This window comes from Geotrypetes seraphini, chromosome 9, assembly GCF_902459505.1.
Source record: "Geotrypetes seraphini chromosome 9, aGeoSer1.1, whole genome shotgun sequence".
NCBI lineage: Eukaryota > Metazoa > Chordata > Amphibia > Gymnophiona > Dermophiidae > Geotrypetes > Geotrypetes seraphini.
This window is the reverse complement of record NC_047092.1, coordinates 178,797,010-178,821,857: the sequence shown is the minus strand read 5'-3', so window position 1 is coordinate 178,821,857 and position 24,848 is coordinate 178,797,010. Positions and strand designations below refer to the sequence as shown.

Here is a 24,848-nt window from a genome sequence, read left to right as displayed (position 1 = left end):
AAGTCTGGATTATTGAGGGTTTACTGTATTGTCAACATTAGAAATGCAGGTGAAAGATACAAACATTGCATATTTAGGTATAAAATTCCATTTTCAATTTAAAAAATGATACCATTTATTGTTATATGCTTTTTAAATGCCCAAAGATCTTCCTCCCCCGATTTTGTATTTCTGTGAACATTTGGTTAAGTGGTGTAAAGTTACTCAATGAAAACACAGCATGCTGCCCACAGCCATCCTGTCTTGTGTCTAGCACCGCACTAGCAAATTCTAAATCTAATTTACCACTTGTGAGAGAGAATCTCATTTTCCTTACAGAACATGTGTGGTGCAGTAGTTAGAGCTACAGCCTCAGCACCCTGAGGTTGTGGGTTCAAATACCATCCTGATCCTTGTGACCCTGGGCAAGTCACCTGCTCCCCCACTGCCCTAGGTACATTAGATAGATTGTGAGCCCAGACAGGGAAAAATGCTTGGGTACCTGAATAAATTCATGTAAACCATTCTGAGCTCCCCTGGGAGAACAGTATAAAAATTAAATATAGTGTGAAAAGTTTCAGCCTCTGAAAACCAGAACTGGTATTGTGACATCATAATGCCTCATTCCACCAATGCCTAATAGCCAACCTCATAGCGATGTCACAATGGCTTCATTGCCCTATACTTGACTCACTTCTACTATATTTTGATTTCTAGAGTGACGTGGTGGTTAAAGCTACAGCCTCAGCACCCTGAGTTTGTGGGTTCAAGTCCATGCTACTCCTTGTGACCCCCCCCCCCCATTGTCCCAGGTATTTTAGCTAGATTTTGAGCCCACCATGACAAGACTGGGAAAGATGCTTGAGTACCTGAATGTAAACCACTTAGGCTTTAAGTGGTCTATAAATACTAATAAAACATAAATAAATGAATTAATTCCCACAAAGTTGTTATTTGCCTAACAAGAAGCACTACATTTTTACTACAGTACCTGCTCTACAGCTGTTTATTGAACTGTTAAGGTCTTTTTTGTATTACTTAGTGTTGAGGAATTTCTGAAACTTACAGGTGCGATAAAGTGTTACAGAAAATTGAGTTTGTGAATGAATTAAAATGGGGTGCCTATTAACTCAGATGAGAGATCTATAAAGACAGTGAGGCATTGTAATTAAGAATTGAAATGTCTAAATTGTCGATTCTACATTTTAGCTAATGTTAAGGAAGTTCAAAAGTTTAGATGTTAAGGAAGTTCAAAAGTTTAGTTTAACTTGTGACTTTTAAGACATAAGTAAATTTATATCATTGTTTAATCATGGAATTTAAAGATAAAGATTAGAGGACAAAGTGGTTTTTCCTGTTGCATAGAGCACTCTGGACCCCTGTTCGTTTACAAAAATTGGATTGCTCTAGGTCTAATAGATGTTGGCATTGTAACCTTGATGCTGGAACTTTAGATCACTTGTTGTTTTATTGTCCATTAATTAAAAATTTCTGGATCTCTATTTGGGATCAAATAAATCATTTAATGGAAAATTATGTAGCATTATCATACGACACAATTTTATTTGGCATGCTGATGAGAGCTAAGTCTCAAATATCTGCTAATAATAAGCTTTTGATGATACCGACAGGAGTTGCCATTCAACAATTAACGTATAACTGGAAAGATTGTACAAGGCTGAATTATTGTTTCTGGTGGAATTCAGTATGTCATGTGTTTAAAATGGAAAGAGCGTTGGCAGTTCAAAAAGGTTACTATAATAAATTTAAGGATGTGTGGGGGCCATTTTAAAATTATTATAATGAATAATTTACACTTTTCCCAATTTTAATTCTTACATGTGGATCGGGGGGGGGGGTTGGATTTCTATTAATAATATATATGAATGATAAGATATTATATTCATGTGGTATATTTTTTTGTTGTATATGGAAGTGGGAGGGGGTGGGTGTTATATCTTTTTGTTGTATGATATGGTAGATTTTCAAGTGATATTGTATTCTAATTGTTTGATATTTACTATACACTTGTGAATTATAAAATGAATAAAGAATTAAAAAAAAAAAAAAAGATTAGAGGAAACAGGAAAACTGTCTTTGTATACAGACTTACACATAATCATGTGAATGCCTCCGTTTCTTGTAGATTAACGAACACAAAAGTTAATTAGGAGTTTACACAGATGTTAGGAAGTGCCTGGAAAGTCTGTCCTTATAAACTAGGAAGTAGAGCTTTTTTTACTGACAGGATGTATGTTTTGGCAGGTTACAAATGTTAGTTGTTATATGGAGAAAAGGAGTAATACCGACATCTATTGGATTTGATGAGCAAATACTGGTCTATTACTTTGGAAATTTATCTTTAGTTCAGGCTATCAAGGGTTAACTTGGACAATTATTTGAGGAAAAATATGTTTTTGTAAATGAACTAGGCTCCACAGGATATACATGTTTAGGAAGCTTACACGTCAGACTATTGTATGTTAATGTCATAGAAAGGATAAAATGTATAGCTTTGACTAGATTTTGTTGAAGGAATTTGGACAGGAGAATGTAATGCGAGTTTCTTATTCCTTCCAATTGAACACATAACTACTTTATAATTTGATATTTACTTTGCATTTATTATAATAAATCTCAAAGATTTTGTTCCAAGGTCTTCAGTGTTTTATGTCCAATTTTTTTACATATCAGGATGAGAAGCTCTTCTCTTACTGCTTAAGAGAGGAATTTTCATCCTGTGGAACTTCTCCTGAACCTGTATCCAGGTAAATTGCAGCCTCCTGGATATCAGATGTTTACACTGTTAGAAAGAAAAGGTTGGTTTAGTGGTCTTGTGCCCTTCAGCCACCTGCTGATAAAACTGATGACCCGCTGGTAGCCATGGTACTGAACAGATTTCACACTGCAGTTGGAACCCAAGCACAGTACCGCGTAAAGCTTTGGATTCTTGCCCAGAAATAGCTAAGAAGAAAAAAATTTAAAAATAAAATAAAAATCAAATCCCCAGTTTCACACAGGGTAAATAAAACAGGACACGCTGCATCGTGAGACAGTAGTAAGAAGTGCACAAAAACTCATTGTTGTCATCCATAGTTGGCCAATGGCTGCCAAGGCTCAGTGATACTTGCCCATTTAAGCCTGCTACTTCAGAAACATGTCTGTCTTCAAAAGACATGGTACCCACTGATGGCCATTTCCACCTTGTGAAAAGGATAATGAACAGCTGGGTAACAGGTAACTTTTCATAAGGTGGTTTGAGCAATGGGCTGAGAAGCAAGAATGATCTTGAGCAATCACTACTCTACAGCAAGCTCTACAGTTCCACCTACCCAGTATGTACTTGTAATTGGTCATGTACGTCTTACTTGTCAAATCACTAGTAGATTTGTTATCATGGCCAAGTATGTTCAGTATGTCTAATATTTGTTTATATGTTATTTTTTAATATTTTGTAAATCGCTTTGCATTTTGAATAAGCGTTTAATCAAAAACCGGAATAAACTTGAAACTTGATCACTTTCTCTCATTGCTTCAACAACCCATTTAGATTATAAACTGAGGGAAAGGGGCTTATCACACTTGAATAACCACCACCACTACTATTTTCTGCTACGCACATCCTATAACTTACAAAACTAAGGTGCTACGTCATACTAAGGCTAGAGGGACATTTCAAGAAAATAACACACATTTATAGCCAAGTTAAGCTGTGGAATTTGCTGCCAGATATGGTCCAGGCATATATTCTTTAGGATCTTATCAGTAATTTGCAGTGCATTTTTTCTAGCAAAAAAGAAAAGGTGCCAGTACTCATACTAGGCCATTCTTCAGAAATGGGGTGATAACTGAGGGACCCACCCCACAGTAGCCAGGCCCTATACAACCAGTCACAGAATCCAAGAAAAGGCAGTAACGAGTGTGTAGAAGCTTATCTTTTTTTTAATACTTCAGAATCATGGGTATTTATTTTTTATAAAACAAGCAATGAAAAGGTGTCAGTACTCCCGAGTACCCCCTCAAGATAAAGCTCTGGTTATATGTACATAAGAACATAAGAAGTTGCCCCCGCTGAGTCAGACCAGAGGTCCATCTTGCTCAGCGGTCCGCTCCCGCAGCGGCCCATCAGGCCTAGTGCCTGAACAGTGATCCCTGATTAATTCTGAAACTTACCTCTAATCCCATCCCTATAATCTACCTCTACTCTTATCTGTACCCCTCAATCCCTTTGTCTTCCAAGTACCTATCCAAAGCTTCTTTGAATCCCTGTAGCGTGCTCCTGTTTATCACATCCTCTGGTAGCGCGTTCCATGTATCCACCACCCTCTGTGTGAAAAAGAACTTCCTGGCGTTTGTTCTAAACCTCTCCCCTTTCAATTTCTCTGAGTGCCCCCTTGTACTTATTGATCCACTTAATTTGAAAAATCTGTCCCTGTCTATTTTTTCTATGCCCTTCATGATCTTGAAGGTTTCTATCTATTCTCCTCTAAGTCTCCGCTTTTCCAGGGAGAAAAGCCCTAGCTTTTTCAGTCTGTCAGTATATGAGAGGTCCTCCATGCCATCTATATTGGCCACTGTTAGACAGGAAGCTAAGGTTAAGGATGGCAAGTCTTATGTTCTTATAAAAGATTTTGTAAGGGTGAAACTTACATATAACAAGGTTCTTCTCCTTGTCCCTCTTAAAACTTCAAAAATAGACATATCAGAGAATAAATCAACTCCAGAAAGTAACAGATTAAAAACTTCAGCTTTCAGAAGAATGTCGAGTAAAACAAATTAGAAAAGGAGGTGGGAAACGCCAAAGGCTCGAAAAGTAGTCTCTTACCTCCACACAAAACTTAAAATGGATGCCTTGGGAATCATAAAATGAAATAATTCGATTGGGGATGTTCACAGTAATGAGGGACCAGTGAACTTCCAGATGGATGGGAATTAATAAGAGAGTCTTTTTAAACAAATCCACCTGAAACAAAAAACATTACACAAGAAAATGAATGTTACTTAACAGTTGCAGCAGTAAGCCAACACATATCTAGTTATGCACAAATCCACGAATAGCTACTGAAATGCACATCAACATTTCTGCTCTCTTTTTAGCTCTAAAACTGATAAAGGCCATCAAAGGTAATAGAATTCAGTCAAACACAGGAATCTTTCCTACGCCTAATACTTTGTTACTTTAGACTCTGCCATCGCAGGAGAAGGTTGGCAGTTTGCTGGACAAACAGTTGGGTTATAATTAGCAATTCAATTAGATTGTAAGCTCTCTCGAGAAGGGGTTGTCTCTTGTGTGTTAACGAACAATGCTGCATGCGTTTGGTAGTAGAGAATGACAGTGGGACAAATTTGTCCCCATCCCCCCGTAAGCTTTGTCCTCATTTGAACAAGCCTTGAACACTTACGATTTTAAAGTTTTCGATGCTTGTGCAGATGAGTACAGAGCTTGCAAGGTTGGGGCAGGGACAAATTTGTCCTCAGTGTGCCCAGACTGTGTTGCGCCACCAGGCAGGGAGGCCCACGCCAGGCTCCAGGGGTTCGCGGCGATGTTGGTGACCCACCCGACCCGTCATTCCCTATCTGGCAGCACTATAGAAATGATAATTAGTGGTCATAATTCAGCATGGTTCACCGAGTGTCATGTTCTTTGCTTGGGAATTTTGGAAAATCCCAAACACACATCACATTAGCAAAAGAAATTTATTATGTTTGAAAATGAGGCACATAAGCTTTTATAGCGTCCTGGATTTATATGCTATTATTGTTTCCTCTGATTGCCTCTGTTTAAAAACATTTATATGTGGCAAATTTCCACTGCAAAACAGTTTAGAAAAGATTTTCTCAGAAACAAATACAGTCATCATAGCTGAAATAAAACCAATTAACCAAAACAGCACAATAACTTATTCGTAGTAGACTTTCTGCAAGCACTATTTTGTATCTTCATGGTTCTTGTTTTCTCTTCTATTTTTTTGGCTTGTATAGTTATCCCGTATTAAATACAAATGAGGGATGTTTGAAAGCACTGGGTAGGTGGCTCAAAGGAAGTGCTTTACACCTCCATGCAAAAGAAACTGGGTTGGGTTCCTGGCTCATCTTGGACTGGCCAACTGTAAAGATGCGGCAAAGGAGTCACAATCAGCTACACTAGTGACATCTAGTGGCAAGATTTAGTTCCCAGCCGAGGCCTCGTCACTATTAACCAAGACAAAAAATAGAAATTCCTGGCTAATACTAAAGAAACTCCATAGCACTGGATCCCAGGTATGACTGCCTGGACTTGAAGCCCAAAAGAGCTACAGCAATGCGGCTCAGAGTTTTATCAAATGATCCATTTTCACATGTAAATTCACATGACCCTGGGATGATAATTGTTAGCAGAGATACTCTTCAGATTAATGAGTTGCTGGTAAAGATTATTGAAAAACATGTGCACAGATGAAACATTGATTAAGTTTTTGAATCTAGAATAATGTACCACATGGACACGTCCTTGTGATTATTTTAAACTTATTTTAGTGGCATGTCGTTACTTACATTATGAATGTACATATGTTTAATTGCACATGATATTTTTCCTGGATCCCTCACATTTTATATTTTCACACTTTTTTTTTTTTTTTTTTTTAATTATTGAATTGCTTTGTTTTTAGTATTGTACCTCAGAAGAAGCTCTTGAGTGGATAAAATATGGATCAGGTCAGGTAGATTCCTTTATTAAAACAATCTGCTTTTTTCTGCACCTAGATGACAACGTAAACAAAATAGTAGACCCTCAATCCTTTCCCCAAACTTATCCAGAGCCTGAAGGTAGTAGCAACAGCAGTGGTAACAGGATCCTTGCGGGCGTCCTGTTAGACTGGAGACCTATGGGGAGTAGACATGTTCTCTGAAATACAGGTCCACGCTGACTGCAACTAATAGGCATAAATTACAGTGGCGGTCCAGAGAGAGATATGAACACCTCTATTCCTGTGACCCCATTTGAGAATCACTGAGGTAGAGGAGACTATCAGGCTCCTGCCCCCACCCTTAAAAGAAAGAACATTTAAAAAATACCTTTTTAGTCCATCTTTTTACACCATTGTATCCTTTGGTTACCAGCTGTCTGTGAAAAAAGCTGTTAAAGAAGTGAACCTAGAGTCAAAATGCAAAAACAGAGTACATATATTACACAGAAGCAAGGCCAAGAACACTGAACACTATTTTCAAAATCTAAAGACAATCTAGTTCTCTACTAAATGTGTGTTAAATAAGCTCAAGAGGAAGCAGACTTACGAGTTAAATGGTTCACAGTCATTCGCGAACGGGACAAAGCTGCACCGACATTTGAGCCCAGACAATTGGGCTCAAGACTCCAGCGTGCCACCGGAAAAGTTAATTTTAATAATAATAATTTTATTCTTATATACCTCCATGCCCATCAAGTTCTAGGCGGTTCACAACAATTACATTAGGATCCGCATTGACATGCCGATTTACAAACAATGTATTGGATTTACAAGCAATGTATTGGATTTACAACACCTTCAGCCGAACATGGCTGAAGAAGCGGAAGTGGGAAGTAGAGAAGGAGGAAAGCGGTCAATAGAGGGGGGGGGGCAGGGCCGAACGGGACGATTTACCACAATTTATTGGATTTACAACAACTTTAGCCAAACTTGGCTGATGAAGAAGGAGGAGGGTAAGTGAGCTGGAAGACAGCGATCAATAAAGGGGGAAAGGGTCGGGCGTGTGAGCTCCAACGGGATGTGTGAGGGGGAAACCATCCCCCCCCCGTTTACTTAATAGTGTTCGCGCTGCCGTTGGGGGGGTGTTGGAACCCCCCATTATAGAGGAAACTTAACTTTTTCCCAATTTTTAGGAAAAAGTTAAGTTTTCTTTATAATGTGGGGGGTTGAACCCGCCACACCCCCCAACCGCAGCACAAACAGTATTAAGACACCCCCCGGAGCTGTTTAAAAGTAACTTTTACAGCGGCCTGCTGAAGTCTTGCACGCAATTGTCTGGGCCGAAATGTTGGCGCGGCTTTGTCTGGCACACTTTTGTCCCATCACCGAGTTAAATTAGGTTGCAGATCTACAATCTATGACTGAAATGCCTGTAATTTCTCCAATAGGTCTAAGAGTGTCCATATAATCTCACAGTGAAAAAAAAAAATCAAATAGCTCTGAATTTTAGGGATAACAAAACTGATCAGATTTATTTAGACATACGCAAACTATTCCACAGTCTCTGAGCCTGCAATACGTCATTAAAACATTATTACTGATATAGTGTGGAAAAATTAATGTGAAAACTTGTTTGTTTCACCTAGAAATTAAATAAGTTTTTGATCCCTTTCTATTCTACTTAAGACATAACATATGGAAACATGAAATGGTTTTTATTTTAATATAAACCACAGCAGGAACCACTTGCAGAATATTACATTGAGAATGCATGCAAAAACCAAAAAGGTTTTGATTATCTTTTGCAAGGAAAAGAGGCTAGCTGGTAAGGTATTCCACAGCATAAGCTCACTGCAAAGCGCAGAGTAAAATTTCCGGTGCGCTGGCAACAGATTACATAAGGTTTTATGTAGAAATACAAGCATATCAAAACGAATACAAAAAGATACAGAAACCAAATCAACAGAGACATGATTTCATAACAATAATGCAACTGTATTGGTAGCATAGAATATTGCTATACCTTGGGTTTTGGCCAGGTACTAGTGACCTGGATTGGCCACCGTGAGAACAGGCTACTGGGCTTGATGGACCATTGGTCTGGCTATTTTTTTTTTTTTAATTCTTTATTCCTTTTTAATCATTCAACAAGTGTACAATAAAAGTAATACATAGGCTCAACAACAACACAAGATAATAACATTTGTATATATATCTAAACCCCTCACCTACCCTTAACTTGCAGTCTAAATAGAAATTCCAATTTATTTCAAAAGCTGAAATGTGGACATAAGCAGGTGAGCTCCATCACAAAGAGAAAGCATGAAGCAACATTACTGCCTGAAATCAGCATTTATAAAAAATGCATCAGGGAGCTAATGGAAATCAAAGTCCAAGATATACAAAAACGTAGGCCACAAACATCCATTAGTAGCTAGATGTACAATATTCCTGCACTTAAGCAGAAGATGCAAGAAACTCTACCAAGTAGAATGATGTGGTGAATTCCATGCATATGTTTCTCTTTGAGGATTATTAACTAAATAGATTTTCTCTCAGAAAAAGTAGTAATGACAGACTTCCCAACCACAGCTCACTAGGCTGATTTGTTTTTAAGCTGTGCCCAATTTGCCTGATAAATGTGGTCCCCAGTTACTCTGTAAACAGGTCTTTCATGCTTGGAAACAATGCTGAACCCAGGGATCACACAGGATTTGTATATCTGTATTTATTGGCCAGTGCCCTAAATGTCAGGGTCAGAAACGGCCCTTTTTCTTTGTAATGCTTGTTACAGGCTCACTCTAGCTGGCTACATTTGGGAAAGAAAATCAGGAGAGGTGCTGAAGCAAACATAACCATAGCCATGTTCTCAGGATTTAGCTGAAGGTAAAGGGACAAGGAGAGAGAGAGGTGGCATATTGGAGCATGAATCGGAGAAGAAGTAAATGCTGAAAGGGAGGGTGATGCGAGGGAATGAATACTGGTCAAAATAAGGAGAGATGAATATTCAACTGACTAACAGTAGCTTAAGAGGAGTAATGTTGGGGGAAAATAGTGCATCCCCCCTAATGCCATCAATCCTATTTCCCCCTAGCTCCATAAAACTGGCAATGAAAATTTAGGTTGTCTGAGGTCATAAGAACACACCACATTAAGATACAAAATATATGAAAGGACTACAGGGGAAACGGTGGTAAGAGAATCAGAGGGGTTGAGGAAGAAAGTCACGTGGCAGAGCTCCATGTGGATGGCTGAGCATACAGGTTCTACTGTAAAAATTAAAACCACATGATGAAATTAGAATCTCATTAGCTTACTGCATGTGCACAGAACTTGCAGGCTAAGCGAGGAAGTCTGGCAGACAAGACAAAAAGCACAGTTATTTACCGTAACAGTTGTTATCCAGGGACAGCAGGCAGATATTCCCACACATGGGTGACGTCACCGACGGAGCCCCGCAGCGGACAGCCTCGAAAGCAAACTTGCTTGAAGATCTCGATCTTTCGAGCACTGTACCGCGCATGCACGCGTGCCTTCCCGCCCGAACTAGGGGGCGCATCTCCTGAGAGGATCCTCAGTTCAGATACCTAGCCAAGAAGCCAACCAGGGGAGGTGGGAGGGTTGTGGGAATATCTGCCTGCTGTCCCTGGATAACAACTGTTACGGTAAGTAACTGTGCTTTATCCCAGGACAAGCAGGCAGCATATTCCCACACATGGGTGACCTCCAAGCTAAGTAAAAAGGGATGGAGGGAAGTTGGCAATTTAAGAAAAAAGATTTTGCAAAACAGATTGGCCAAAGTGGCCATCCCTCCTGGATAAGGAATCCAGACAATAATGAGAGGTGAAAGTATGAACCGAGGACCAAGTGGCAGCCTTGCAGATTTCCTCAATAGGAGTTGATCGAAGGAAAGCTACAGATGCCGCCATAGCTCTAACTTTGTGGCCCGACACTCGACCTTGCAGAGGAAGACCAGCCTGAGTGTAGCAGAAAGAAATACAAGCAGCCATCCAGTTGGAGATTGTGCGTTTAGATATAGGACGTCCCAACTTGTTTGGATCAAATGAGATGAAAAGTTGAGGAGATGTTCTGTGAGGTTGAGTGCGTTGGAGGTAGAAAGCCAAAGCACATTTACAGTCCAAGGTATGAAGAGCGGCTTCTCCAGGATGAGAATGAGGCTTTGGAAAAAACACAGGTAGAACAATAGACTGATTGATGTGAAATTCCGAAACAACTTTAGGTAAGAATTTAGGATGAGTACGGAGGACCACCTTGTCATGGTGAAAAACTGTGAAGGGTGGATCTGTAACCAAAGCTTGTAGCTCACTGACTCTTCAAGCAGAAGTGAGGGCAATCAAAAACACAGCTTTCCAAGTGAGATACTTAAGGTGGGTTTTGTCAAGCGGTTCAAAAGGAGGTTTCATAAGTTGAGTTAAAACAACATTGAGATCCCAAACCACTGGAGGTGGTTTAAGCGGTGGATGAAGATTGAGAAGTCCTTTCATAAAGCGAGAAACCATAGGATGTGCAGAAAGGGGTTTTCCATCCAAATGCTGATGAAAAGCAGCTATAGCACTAAGATGGACTCGAATAGATGTAGTTTGAAGTCCAGATTGTGACAAATGAAGTAAGTAATCCAGAACGGATGTCAAGGAGGAAGATCTGGGTGGTAAGTGACGTGTAGAACACCAAGCAGAGAATCTAGTCCACTTCTGGCCATAACATTGTCTAGTTGATGGTTTCCTGGAAGCAAGTAAGATATCTTGAACAGACGGAGAGAATTGAGAAAAGTCTGTTATGCAGAAAGGTACCAAGCTGTTAAATGTAGAGACTGCAGATTGGGATGAAGCAAGGATCCGTGACTCTGTGTGAGTAGAGAGGGAAATACTGGTAGAAGAAGAGGCTCCCTGGTGCTGAGTTGAAGTAGAAGGGAGAACCAAGGTTGTCTGGGCCACCGAGGAGCTATCAGAATCATGGTGGCATGGTCTGACTTCAGTTTGACTAGTCTTGAGAATCAGAGGAAACGGAGGAAAAGCATAAAGGAACTGATTCCTCCAGTCCAGTAGAAACGCATCCGCTTCGAGACGTTAAGGAGCATAGATGCGGGAGCAAAATTGAGGCAGTTTGAAGTTGAGAGGTGACGCAAACAGATCTATCTGCGGAGTTCCCCAACGGGCAAAGATTTGGCGAAGAGTAGGAGAATTGAGTGTCCATTCGTGAGGCTGTAGAAGACGACTCAATTTGTCCGCCAAATAATTGTGTTGACCCTGAATATAAACAGCTCTGAGGAAGATGTTGTGAAGAATTGCCCAATGCCTCAATTTCAGAGCTTCTTGACAGAGGGAGTGAGATCCCGTCCCTCCCTTTTTGTTGACATAATACATGGCTACCTGGTTGTCGGTACGTACAAGAATCACCATGTCGTGAAGGAGATGTTGAAAAGCTTTGAGAGCATAGAATATCGCTCTGAGTTCCAACAGATTGATATGACACCGACGGTCTGCTTGAGTCCAGAGACCCTGAGTGCGAAGACCGTCCACATGAGCTCCCCATGCGTACATTGATGAGTCGGTTGTGAGGACTTTCTGATGAGGAAGAGGGTGGAACAGCAAGCCTCTTGAAAGATTCAAAGAGAGCATCCACCAACGGAGAAACTTCCGCAATGAAGGAGTTATGGAAATCAGTCGAGTTGGTGGATCCACTGATTGCTGCCATTGGGATGCCAGTGTCCATTGAGGAATACGAAGGTGAAGTCTGGCAAAAGGAATCACATGAACTGTAGAAGCCATGTGACCGAGCAGAACCATCATCTTTCGTGCTGGAACAGTTGAAAGTTGGAAGAGTTGTTGAGAAATCTGAAGCAGGGCGGCCTGGCGTGGTTGTGGAAGGTATGCTCTCAGATTGATAGTGTCCAGAGTTGCTCCTATGAACTGGAGAGACTGAGAAGGAGTCAACTGAGATTTGGGAAAGTTGATGTGAAATCCCAAACTTTGTAGAAAAAGAATAGTCTGTTGGGTCGCTGCAATAACCCCTGAAGAAGAGGGAGCCTTGATGAGCCAGTCGTCTAGGTATGGAAATACTTGGAGACCCTGGTTGCGAAGAGCTGCAGCCACCACCATGAGACATTTTGTGAAAACCCTAGGAGAAGAAGCCAATCCGAAGGGGAGAACTCGGTACTGCAGATGAAGGCTTCCTACTTGGAATCTGAGGTACTTGCGAAATGCTGGATGAATAGGGATATGAGTATACGCCTCTTTGAGATCGAGGGAACACATCCAATCCCCTTGATCCATTAAAGAATATAAAGTTGGCAGAGTGAGCATTCGAAATTTCTCTTTGACTAGATATTTGTTGAGAGCTCTGAGATCCAGGATCGGTCGCAAATCCCCCGTCTTTTTGGGAACTAGAAAATAACGGGAGTAGAATCCCAAGTTCCTTTGGGAAAGAGGAACTTCCTCCACAGCTCGTAGGAGAAGCAGAGCTCGAGCTTCTTGAAGAAGAAGGGGAAGATGCGACTGATTGGAAAGACACTCTCTTGGATGGCAATCTGGAGGCACCTGAAGGAGCCGAAGAGAGTATCCCTCTCGTAGGATGGTAAGCACCCAGAGATCTGATGTAATGAGCTCCCACTGGTGATAAAATGTGGAAAGGCGACCCCCTATGGGGAGGGGAGAATTTGGAAACAGAGAAATTGGAATGCTCATGTTGAGATTGTCAAAAAGACTGAGCAGGCTTGGTGGCAGCAGGAGTCTGAGATTTTTGTTGTCGCTGTTGTTGAGGAGGACGACGAGGAGGAGGTCTGGAAAAAGCAGGAGTCGTTTTCTGAGGATAACGACGTGGAGTCTGTTTGAAACCTCTAGTTGGTGAAGGTTTAGATTTTGGTCGAATGAGGGAAGCAAAAGAGCGTTCATGTTCTGAAAGACGCTTGGTAGCTGCCTCAATAGAGTCATCAAATAATTCATTTCCCTGACAAGGTAGATTTGCCAATCGATCTTGAAGGTTGGGATCCATGTCCACAATACGTAACCATGCTAAACGATGCATGGCTACAGCAAAGGCAGATACTCGAGACGAGAGTTCAAATGCGTCATATGAGGCTTGTAACATGAAGAGTCGTAATTGAGAAAGAGTCTTAAGGATGAGTTTAAATTCTGAAAGACGAGTGGTAGAGATATCCGGGTAAAAAGATGGTAAAATCTTCAGAAAATGGTTGAAGTAAGATGTAAAAATGTAGCTGTAATTAAGAACTCTATTTGCCATCATAGAGTTCTGGTATAAACGGCGACCAAACTTATCCATGGTACGACCTTCTCTACCTGGAGGAACTGAAGCATAGATTTTAGAAGGATGTGCTTTCTTTAAAGAGGATTCTACTACCAGGGATTGATGAGATAGTTGAGACTTTTCATAACCTTTGCATGGAACTGTTCGATAACGGGATTCCAATTTAGATGGAATGGCAGTGATGGAATAAGGAGTCTCCATATTACGAACAAAGGTTTGTTTCAGAACAGGAGTCATAGGTAACCTCAGGGACTCTTTCGGTGGATGAGGAAGCTCCATATCTGCTAAATATTCAGGAGTATACTTAGAATCTGAATGAAGATCCAGTTTGAGAGCTTGTCCCATATCAAAAATAAATTTGGCAAAAGAAATGGATTTGGAATCAGACGCTTCCTCAGGAGATACACTGCGAGATTTAGGAAGAGCTGAGTATTAGGGAGAAGCCTCTCTAGAATATGGTGAAAGTGGTTCTGAGTCTAGACGTAGAGTCACAGAAGAAGCTGCACTGTGAGGTGGAGTAAGAGAATGTTTTCTCTTCAGGCTCCTGGATGGAGAAGTACCAGGTGTACGTGGTACTGAATGAGTCGAGGTCTGTGGTGAACTGTCTCGACGGGGTGGCTTCGACGGTGGAGTCTTCGGTCGAGAAGGACTTCGAGTCGATGCACGATGGTGTCGAGATCCGTGCTTCTTCTTCAAAGAATGAGGCAGAGAAGTCTCGGTATCCAATGCCGAAGACTCCCTCCGAAGCTTGGAAGCAATAGGTCTCGAATGCTTCGACCGGTGCTTTGGAGGAGGTGAGTCTGGAGAAGAATCAGACGAAGAAATTTTCTTCGGTGTCCTGGATCGGCCTCGAGATACTGGAAGCTATGGTTGGGTAACAGGCTGATCAGTCCGAGGCAAGGTCGAGGACGGAACCAATTGAGCCACTAAGGAGGAAATCTGAGTGGTGAGTATAGATTTCAACATGTCCTCCAGCATCGGCACCGAGACAGATGATTCTGATCTCGCAGGTGCAGCAGTACGCTCCGAAGAGGGCGACCTCAAAGGTGAGTATTCCCTTATCTTGGAGGTACGCTTGGAAGATGGATGTGCAGAGGATTCTGGTGGCTTCTTGGGTACGGCACCTGAAAGAGAACCCGGAGACTTACCCCCTATAGAAGACTTCGCAGATGGCACAGTCTTCGAGGGAACCGAAGCAGGCAAGGTCGAAGCCTTCGAGACCGAAGCTCCAGCCGGAGCCTGGGTCGAAGCCTTCGAGACCGTAGTCGTTGATGTCGTCGGAGTCGAAGCCTTCGAGACCGGGGCAGCCGCCGAGGTCGAAGTAGAATCCGAAGGTTGCTCCATGTCTCCGAAAAGTTGAAAAAATTGAGCACACCTACGTCGAAAAGCCCGTGGAGTAAGAGTGAAACAACAGTGACAATCTTCTGGGGAATGAGAGGGACCCAGGCACTGTAGACAGCGGCAGTGGGGATCGGTGACCGAAATCACACATTACACTGACGACAACGTTTGAACCCGGTGAGAGGCCGGGACATGGAAAAAATAAAGTCCGTGTCGAACGAGAGGAGCAAATGGGCCTAGGCCCAAGGCTCACCGGCCGGACAAGAAATAAAAGAAACTTTTTATTATTATTATTATTTTTTTTTTTTTAAAGAAAAGAAAAGAAAACAATAGGAGAGCACAGCGACCGAACTTTACTGAAAGAAAAGAAACAGCCGCGGTGAAGAGAAGGCAATGCTGCAGAGATGTAGAAAAACGTGTCTTCTTGTCTCCGCGGAATTAAACGAACTGAGGATCCTCTCAGGAGATGCGCCCCCTAGTTCGGGCAGGAAGGCATGCGCGATACAGTGCTCGAAAGATCGAGATCTTCAAGCAAGTTTGCTTTCGAGGCTGTCTGCTGCGGGGCTCCGTCGGTGACGTCACCCATGTGTGGGAATATGCTGCCTGCTTGTCCTGGGATAAGCACAAAGTTTCTGCAGAGAGGGCGGCTCACTGTGCACATTTCCAAAAAGAGCTAGAACACATTTGTGCCTATTGTTTAGCACATAGATATTAACATAAGATTAAATATTGAACTAAGGCCAGTACTGGGCAGACTTGCATGGTCTGTGTCTCTATATGGCCGTTTGGTGGAGGATGGGCTGGGGAGGGCTTCAATGGCTGGGAGGGTGTAGATGGGCTGGAGTAAGTCTTAACAGAGATTTCGGCAGTTGGAACCCAAGCACAGTACAGGGTAAAACTTTGGATTCTTGCCCAGAAATAGCTAAGAAGAAAAAATTAAAAAATTTAAATTAAATCAGGTTGGGCAGACTGGATGGACCATTCGGGTCTTTATCTGCCGTCATCTACTATGTTATGTTACTATGACGGCAGATAAAGACCCGAATGGTCCATCCAGTCTGCCCAACCTGATTCAATTAAAAAAAATTTTCTTAGCTATTTCTGGGCATGAATCCAAAGCTCTACCCAGTACTGTGCTTGGGTTCCAACTGCCGAAATCTCTGTCAAAACCTACTCCAGTCCATCTAGCCATTGAAGCCCTCTCCAGCCCATTCTCTCCCAAACGGCCATATACTGACACAGTCTGTGCAAGTCTGCCCAGTACTGGCCTTAGTTCAATATTTAATATTATTTTCTAATTCTAGATACTGTGTTCATCCCATGCTTTTTTGAACTCCGTCACCGTCTTCCTCTCCACCACCTCTCTCGGGAGCACATTCCAGGCATCCATCACCCTCTCCGTAAAGTAGAATTTCCTAACTTTGCTCTTGAATCTACCACCCCTCAAACTCAAATTATGTCCTCTGGTTTTACCATTTTCCTTTCTCTGGAAAAGATTTTATTCTATGTTAATACCCTTCAAGTATCTGAATGTCTGAATCATATCTCCCCTGTCCCTCCTTTCCTCTAAGGTATACATATTCAGAGCTTCCAGTCTCTCCTCATACGTCTTCTGGTACAAGCCTCTTATCATTTTCGTCGCCCTCCTCTGGACCGCTCACATAATGTTTTTGCACATAAACAAAACAACTTACCTTGCTAGGGTCTGCATCCATTATGAGTTCACCGTACATATTAATAACCTGCAAAGATTCATGAAACATTTAAACATTACATTGCTTGGCATTTCTGAAACTCTGGGCAGTTAATCTGAAGCTTGCATTAGCAGAATAAAGCCAACCAAGAACAGTATACACAGAATGACCTAGTAACCCAGCAGATAAAAACCAACTGTACATCCACAGTCTGCCCAATTGACCAGGAAAGCAATACTTTACAGTTTATGTTCATTTAAGAGAATGACAAATGGACATATTTGTCCCCATGTCATTCTTTAGTGTATCTCATCCTCAGTCCTTGTACACCAGCATTATTCAATGAAAGGCTTGAGGGTCAGTGGCTGTGCCCATTCATACTCAGATTCCTCCCTCTCTCCTTATTAATGGATGAATGGGATGGGTATCTGCGGTTAGTCATAGGGCGAGTACAAACTCTGTCCCCGTGTCATTCTCTAGAAAGCATATCCCCCTCCTTTATTCACAAACACTGGAGAAAAGATACAATATACATAAGATGCAGGATAAGTCCAAATCCAGATAACTTTTTTATGCTATTAAAAAAATGATGAAAATATTCTAGTGAACCCAGGAGTTATCACATGTGTTTTCTTTTATATGTTTAAAAGTTTTAATCACATGGTTTTTTATTTATAAGATTTTACATTATTATCAAGCATAACTTGTACAGAAAGTATAATCAAGAAAATATAACATTTAGGTTAACTTCCAATCCTAATAATGGATCAAAGTATAAAGGAAAAAAGAAAACATTTCTTATCTTAATCACACACTAGTCCTCCATTTTGGATCCAAGATTAACGAAAAGAGTAATTAAATTGAAGAATAGTTTTACAAAGAAAATTACTGAATCTGTGCTGATGCAGAGCTAATTATCACTTAGGTACAGTTGGTATTCCACACTCAAGACGTTTCAGAGAAAGAAAAGCAATCAAATGAGCCGGTTCTACAAAAACATATTTAAAAGAACGGTATCTGATGACACATTTACATGAATATCTAAGAAAGAAAAAAGCTCCAATCTGGGTCACACCTGGCTTCAACATTAGGAATTCCCTTCTTCTCTTCTGAGTCTCCCTTGAGACATCAGGAAATATTTGAATATGGAGACCCAGGAAGTCCTTAGACCTATTTTTAAAGAAAAGTTTAAGTATCCAGTCCTTATCTGGAGCCAAAGCTACAGTCAGTAAGAGAGTGGCTGGAGTAGCCAATTCTCTTATCTGATTGTTCCAATAAAGTGGAAACGTCCAAGGGTGCTTCCTGCGACATTCCTTCATCTTCTTTCTTTTGAGGATCCCGATTTCTTGTGGGCAAATCATATACCCTTGTAAGAGGTGGTAAAGAATTCTCAGGTATTGTTAATATCTCCAGAAAGTAGCGCTTTATCATTTCTCATGGAGAAATTGATGAAATTTTTGGAAAGTTAATTAAACGCAAATTATTAGCCTGAGTCTTATTTTCAAGATCTTCCAATTTTGTTTTCATAATTAGATTATCTTTAACAAGTAGATCTTGATTACTTTTAATTGTTTTAAGTTCCTTGTTTTCTTCTTGTATTTCAGACTTCAGCAATACCATATCTTGCTTTAATAAATTGATTTCTCCTTTCTGGTTTTTTATCTCTTGATCCAAATAATCACATGGTTAATCATGCTGAATCACCTATTGAAGGAACTTGGAGCTGTACACTTCATATTTACATAACAGTTGGAGGACATTGTTTTGGTGTCAGGTCAAAAGCGCGTCGGGACAAAGGCGCGCCCAGACAATTGAGCGCAGCGCGCACCGCCGCGCCGCTCTAAATTACTGTTTTTAGTGCTCCGACGGGGGGGCGTGGGGGGAACCCCCCCACTTTACTTAATAGACATCGCGCCGCGTTGTGGGGGGTTGTAACCCCCCACATTTTACTGAAAACTTCACTTTTTCCCTGTTTTTAGGGAAAAAGTTCAGTTTACAGTAAAATGTGGAGGGTTACAACTCCCCAAACCCCCCATAACGCCGGTGCGATGTCTATTAAGTAAACTGGGGGGGTTCCCCAACAAAACCCCCCGTCGGCGCCCCTAAAAACTGTAATTTAGAGCGGTGCGCGCTGTGATCAATTGTCGGCGCGCGCTTTTGTCTTTCGCGCCGTTGTCTATGAACCCATTGTTTTAACTGGGCTAGGATAAAGTTATAACCTCCCATCTCACAAAATATGTGATAAAAAGATCATGTTGTGTAGATCCACTTTGAGCTCTTCTGCCTAATATTTTATAATATAATTTATCCATATTAAGGTGTTTCAGGAGAGTATCTAGCATCTTTAATATTGTGGAATTTGAATTAATGAAAATATATGACATTGAACTCAGAGTTTCACTGAAATCTGATTATATTTATTGAGAAGTTATAATTTACAGCCTTTTGTAAAGTAATATTTGGTTAATGAGGTTGCTTTTCATTTTTCGAATTAACAAGTTGTGACAAAGCCTGAAGCAAGCTGATCATTCAAGGAAGGTCTCAAAAATATCAGAGCTGAACAGTTCTGTATTGAAGAATGGGCCAAAACGTCTAAAGGGTGATACGAGACTGATAAACTGTTACAGGAAATATTTAGTTGACGTTATTGCTGCTTAAGTAGATGTCATCAGATACTGAACGGGAAGTTAATATACTCTTTTACACAGGGACACTTAGGGCTGGATTCTACAAATGGCGCTGGCTATCGGCAGCTGCCTAAAAAACACCCGCCGATTGTGTTTCACATACCGGCACCATTTGTAGAATTATGGCTTCATGAAAGGTAGGCACTGGAAATGTAGGCCACGGTTTTCAAGGCCTAAATTTCTGGTTTCTACCTTTCACTTGAGGCGCTTTGACACTTAATGCCAGCCAGTTCCAGCGTTAGCCATACTTAAGAGTGGCATTAGGCGCCGTAAAGAGCTTCCATAGCCTCGATGCAGGCGCCTACATCTTTTTAAACAGCGCTTTGCACTTGTTAGGTGCCTAACCTAACCGTTTATAGAATAAAGGCGACCTTAAATGTTAGTATCTTTTTGCTGATTATCAAATAATATTTTTGTATGAACTATTTATTCAATAGGATTCTCTCTTATTAGGGTTTAGATTAAATATAATCATATTTTCAATATAAACATGCTAAAATACAAGCCACCACAGGGGGCTTCACAATATTTTACTCACTACCAAGCAGTGAAAATTTTGATATCTCAATATAGAACGACTTTCATAATACATATAAATCCAAAACTGAAGTCTCTCACTAAATTCCAAAGCTAAGTACTAGAGAATGACACGGTGACAAAATTCATCACCGTTCCTGTCCCCGCGGATAACCGCGGGAAAGCATCTTCATGTCATTCTTTAAGGAGAGAGGGAAGAATCAGAGTATGAATGGCCACAACCACTGACCCACAAGCTTTGCTTTGAAGAATGCTGAGATTGAGCAGCAACATTCCAGAGCAGAGATTGTGATGTCATAATGCCTCATTCTACCAGTGCCTAAGAGCCAATCACATCAGTGATGTCACAATGGCTTCATTATCCTTGGCTTACATAAGAATCAGAGTATGAATGGCCACAACCACTGACCCGCAAGCTTTGCTTTGAAGAATGCTGGTGCAGAAGGACTGAGGTCGAAATAGACACTAGAAAATGACATGGGATCATTTCCCGTGGTTATCCACGGGGACGGGAACGGTGATGAATTTTTTCACCATGTCATTCTCTACTAAGTACCACCAAGTTAAGCCATAGTTTCTTCAATCAGGAGGACAGCAATATCCTTATAACTTGGATGGTGAATGTATCAAAAAACAAAACACAAAAAACAATTTCTCAACAGTTGCCTGGTCTAATGGATTTTTCTCAGGTGCAAATGATTAAGAAACAGTCTTGTAGAGAGACTTTGTAAAACAAAATGGACCTTCATTGACTTAAAAACCTAAATTCTTCAATCTGGTTATCAAATTTGCACTTTTCTGATTAGTGGACCCTGGTGCATGGTTGTGTGGAAAGTCAAAGTTACTGTACAATGAATGAGGACCTTGGATTTCTGCTTCTCAGCTCTGAATCTATACAGTAAATGTGAAATTCATCTCAAATGACCAGTTCTGTACTTCCTACCTGATCATTTAGCCAGTTCTGACCATCCAGAGTGGACAGATCATCCATATCAAGCATGTGCTTATTATAGAAGACCTGGAAATTGCACACAGGCAGTTTGGGATATTTTGCCCGATATCTTGTTATTTCCTTGGTGATAAATGATTTTCTGAAATACATTAAAGGTAAAAAATAAATACGAAGATTTGATCTCATTTCTTCACCTGTGTTTAAACTTTAGTTATAATACTGGAAAACATTTCACCGTCTTCAACATACAGGTAGTTCAGATTATGGGAAATATTCCTGGTGCAGAGACTTGTTAAAGGAAGAAAGGAACTGCAGGATGAATCAAAGAAAGTAAATCAGGGCAAGGGACAGAAAAGGCACCTCAAAAACACTTCTACTGAAAGGCAGTCGCTGATGTTAAGCTCCATTTAAAGACCACTTTCCTCGAAGTTCAGCACATTGCCGTTTACAGCAGAATCTGGAGTCCACACTAACAGGGACGTTATCAATATGGACTACCACCAAGATGTATTTTACTGATTAGTAACTATATTTCATTGCATTAAATGGGACTTGTACTAAAATAGCATTAGCGTTGCCAACTATGCCCCTGAACATCTCATCTTACAGAGGTTAACTTTTTATACAGAATGGAAGATAATAAAATGAATATTCATGTAATCGGACCCAAAGATTTATACTAGCCTATGCAATATGCTGTTTTAAGTTATGTAGTCCTCTTGTTTATAACTGCACTAGTCTTTAAGCCCGTTACATTAATGGTGCTAGAATAGATGTGTCTGTCTGTCTGTGTTTCTTTATCTCTCTCTCCTTGGCTGCTGTCTGTATCCTTCTGTCTCCCCCCCCCCGAGCAAAGCTGTCTGCCCCCAGCACACACCTCCCCTCCCAAAGCGTCCCCCTTTCCCTCTTCCTGTCTCTCCATGGCCCTCTTCTGTCTTCCACTCCAGAGCAAAGCTGTCTGTCCCCAGCACACCTTCCCCCCAAAGCAGCCCCCTTTCCCTCTCCCTATCTCTCCATGGCCCCTTCTGTCTCCCCCCAGCACACCCCTCCCCCCCCAAAGCAGCCCCTTTTCCCTCTCCCTCCTTGGCCCCTTCTGTCTTCCCCCCAGAGCAAAGCTGTTTGCCCCAAGCACACCCCTCCCCCCAAAGCAGCCCCCTTTCCCTCTCCCTCTAGTGCCCCTTCTGTCTTCCCCCCCAGAGCAAAGCTGTCTGTCCCCAGCACACCTCCCCCCCCAAAGCAGCCCCCTTTCCCTCTCCCCCTGGCTCCCGGTATTGATCCCCTTCTTACCCTCCCTCCATCCCGGCATCTTCTGGCCTGCTCCTCTTCCAAGCAGCCTGCGATCATGGTGGCCGGCTTTAGCGAACCTAGCAGGCCGCTCTCCAACTCGGTAGCACGTTCCCTCTGACGCGATCCCGTGCGTCAGAGGGAGCATGCTACTGAGGTTGGAGAGCGGCTTGCGAGGTTCTTTAAAGCCGGCCACGATCGCAGGCTGCTCTGAAGAGGAGGATCGGCAGCAGCGACGGGTGAGGGCGGGTGGTAACGTGGCAAGGACACGAGGAGAGAGCACAGTCGCGCGAGTGAGGGCGGGCGGTGAAGCGCCAAGGACGCGGGCAGGGAGAGAGCACAGTCGAGCGCTTTCAGCCACCGCACGCGCCTCCAGCCCCTGCAAGCGCCGTGAGGTGTCAAATAGAATATTGCCACAGAAGCACACCTCACGGCGCCAGGAATCACGGATTTTCAAGAGCGCATGCGCGCTCTAGGGTTTTATTATTATAGATAGATTCCATTCTTGCTGCAACTAGCCCTGGAGACTGTAACCTACCTTTATAGGCATGCAGCTCCAAGACTTGAATCCTTAAGTCCACCACAAAAAGCCTCCTCATGCTCTTTTGACATACTAAATCAAACCATGAAACGCATTGGAGGCTGGCACCATAAGCTTTCAAGCCTATTTTATATCTCCGCCTAGATCACTTAGCCAAGTCATAGAAACATGAAGGCAGATAAAGGCCAAATGGTCCATTCAGCCTACCCATCCGCAGCATCACTATCTTCTCTCCCTAAGAGATCCCTCTTGCCTTTCTTGAATTCAGACACAGACTTTGTCTCCACCACCTCTATCAGGAGACTATTCCATGCATCTACCATCCTTTCTGTAAAAATATATTTCCTTAAATTACTCCAGAGCCTAATATCTCTTAACTTCAATCTATGCCCTTTCATTCTGGAGGAAAGACTCACCTCATTCGCATTTATGCCACCTAGGTATTTAAGCATCTCTGTATCTCCCCCTCTCCTATCTTTCCTCCAAAGTATACCTATTAAGATCTTAAGTCTGTCCCCATACACCTTATGATGTAGACCAGGGGTAGGGAACTTCGGTCCTTGAGAGCCGTATTCCAGTCGAGTATTCAGGATTTCCCCAATGAATATTCATTGAAAGCAGTGCATGCAAATAGATCTCATGCATATTCATTGGGGAAATCCTGAAAACCCGACTGGAATATGGCTCTCGAGGACCGGAGTTCCCTACCCCTGATGTAGACCATCAATCATTTTAGTTGCCTTTCTGTGGACTGACTCCATCCTTTTTATCTTTTTGAATGTGCGGCCTCCAGAATTGTATACAATATTCTAAATGAGGTCTCACCAGAGTCTTATACAGGGGCATCAATACCTCCCTTTGCCTATGTACTGGCCATACCTCTCCCTATGCACCCTAGCATCCTTCTAGCTTTCACCGTTGCCTTTTCAACCTGTTTGGCCACCTTTAGATCATAGCATACTAAACACATGCCTCTTTCACACAAGTTCTTCACCCCCTAAACTGTACCGTTCCCTCAGGTTTTTGAAGCCCAAATGCATGACCTTGCATTTCTTAGCATTAAATCTTAGCTGCCAAATTTCAGACCATTCTTCAAGTTTCACTGGGTCTTTCCCCATGTTATTCACACCATCAGGGGTGTCTACTCTATTGCAGATTTTGGCATCACCCAGAAAGAGGCAAATCTTACCAGACAGCCCTTCAGCAATATCGCTTACAAAAATATTAAAAACAAGCCCTTGAGGCACACCAATGGTAACATCCCTTTCCTCAGAGAGATCTCTATTGACCACTACCCTCTGTCACCTTCCATTCAACTAGTACCTGACCCAGTCCATCACTTTGGGGCCCATCCCAAGAGCACTCAGTATATTTATTAGGGCTTTGCTAAAATCTAAATACAAAACTAGGGCACTCCCTCTATCCAATTCTCTGGTCACCCAGTCAGATCTGACTGACAAGATTTGCCTCTAGTCCTGTAATCCACTGGATTCCAGAAACATCACTATTTTCTGTTTTAAAAGCGCTTCCATTAATTTACTTACCACAGGTCAGACTTACGGGCCTGTAGTTCCCTACTTCCACCCTTCTCTAGTCCTCCGATACCACTCCCAACTCGAGAGAAGCATTGAACAGGTCAGTCCGCTGAGCCACCAGAACTTCAGTACCCTTGCATGTACACCATCCAGCCCCACAGCCCCACGCTTAGTTTAGCTAGCTCCTAACGGACACAATCCTCTGAAAATCGATCAAGGTCTACCACACCTCCATCCCTATTTGCATTTTTCTTCTGCGGTCCTGCTCTTCAGCTGTGATCACAGAACAGAAACATTTGTTAAGCAATTCAGCCATATCTTTATTAGCTTTCCTTACAACAACGGC

General features: G+C 41.9%; 1 protein-coding gene across 3 annotated transcripts in view; it reads right to left on the bottom strand.

Moving 5' to 3' along the window:
* Positions 1 to 24,848, bottom strand: part of LOC117366770 (sentrin-specific protease 5-like) — a 56,462-nt gene that overhangs the window by 2,279 nt on the left and 29,335 nt on the right. For all 3 annotated transcript variants that reach the window (XM_033958606.1, XM_033958604.1, XM_033958605.1), the window contains exons 4-7: positions 21,134 to 21,281; positions 16,967 to 17,014; positions 7,036 to 7,113; positions 4,805 to 4,942 (exon numbers count right to left, since the gene is read on the bottom strand). In XM_033958606.1, coding sequence (XP_033814497.1) covers positions 4,805 to 4,942; positions 7,036 to 7,113; positions 16,967 to 17,014; positions 21,134 to 21,281 — 412 coding nt within the window. The remainder of the gene's footprint in view (positions 1 to 4,804; positions 4,943 to 7,035; positions 7,114 to 16,966; positions 17,015 to 21,133; positions 21,282 to 24,848) is intronic.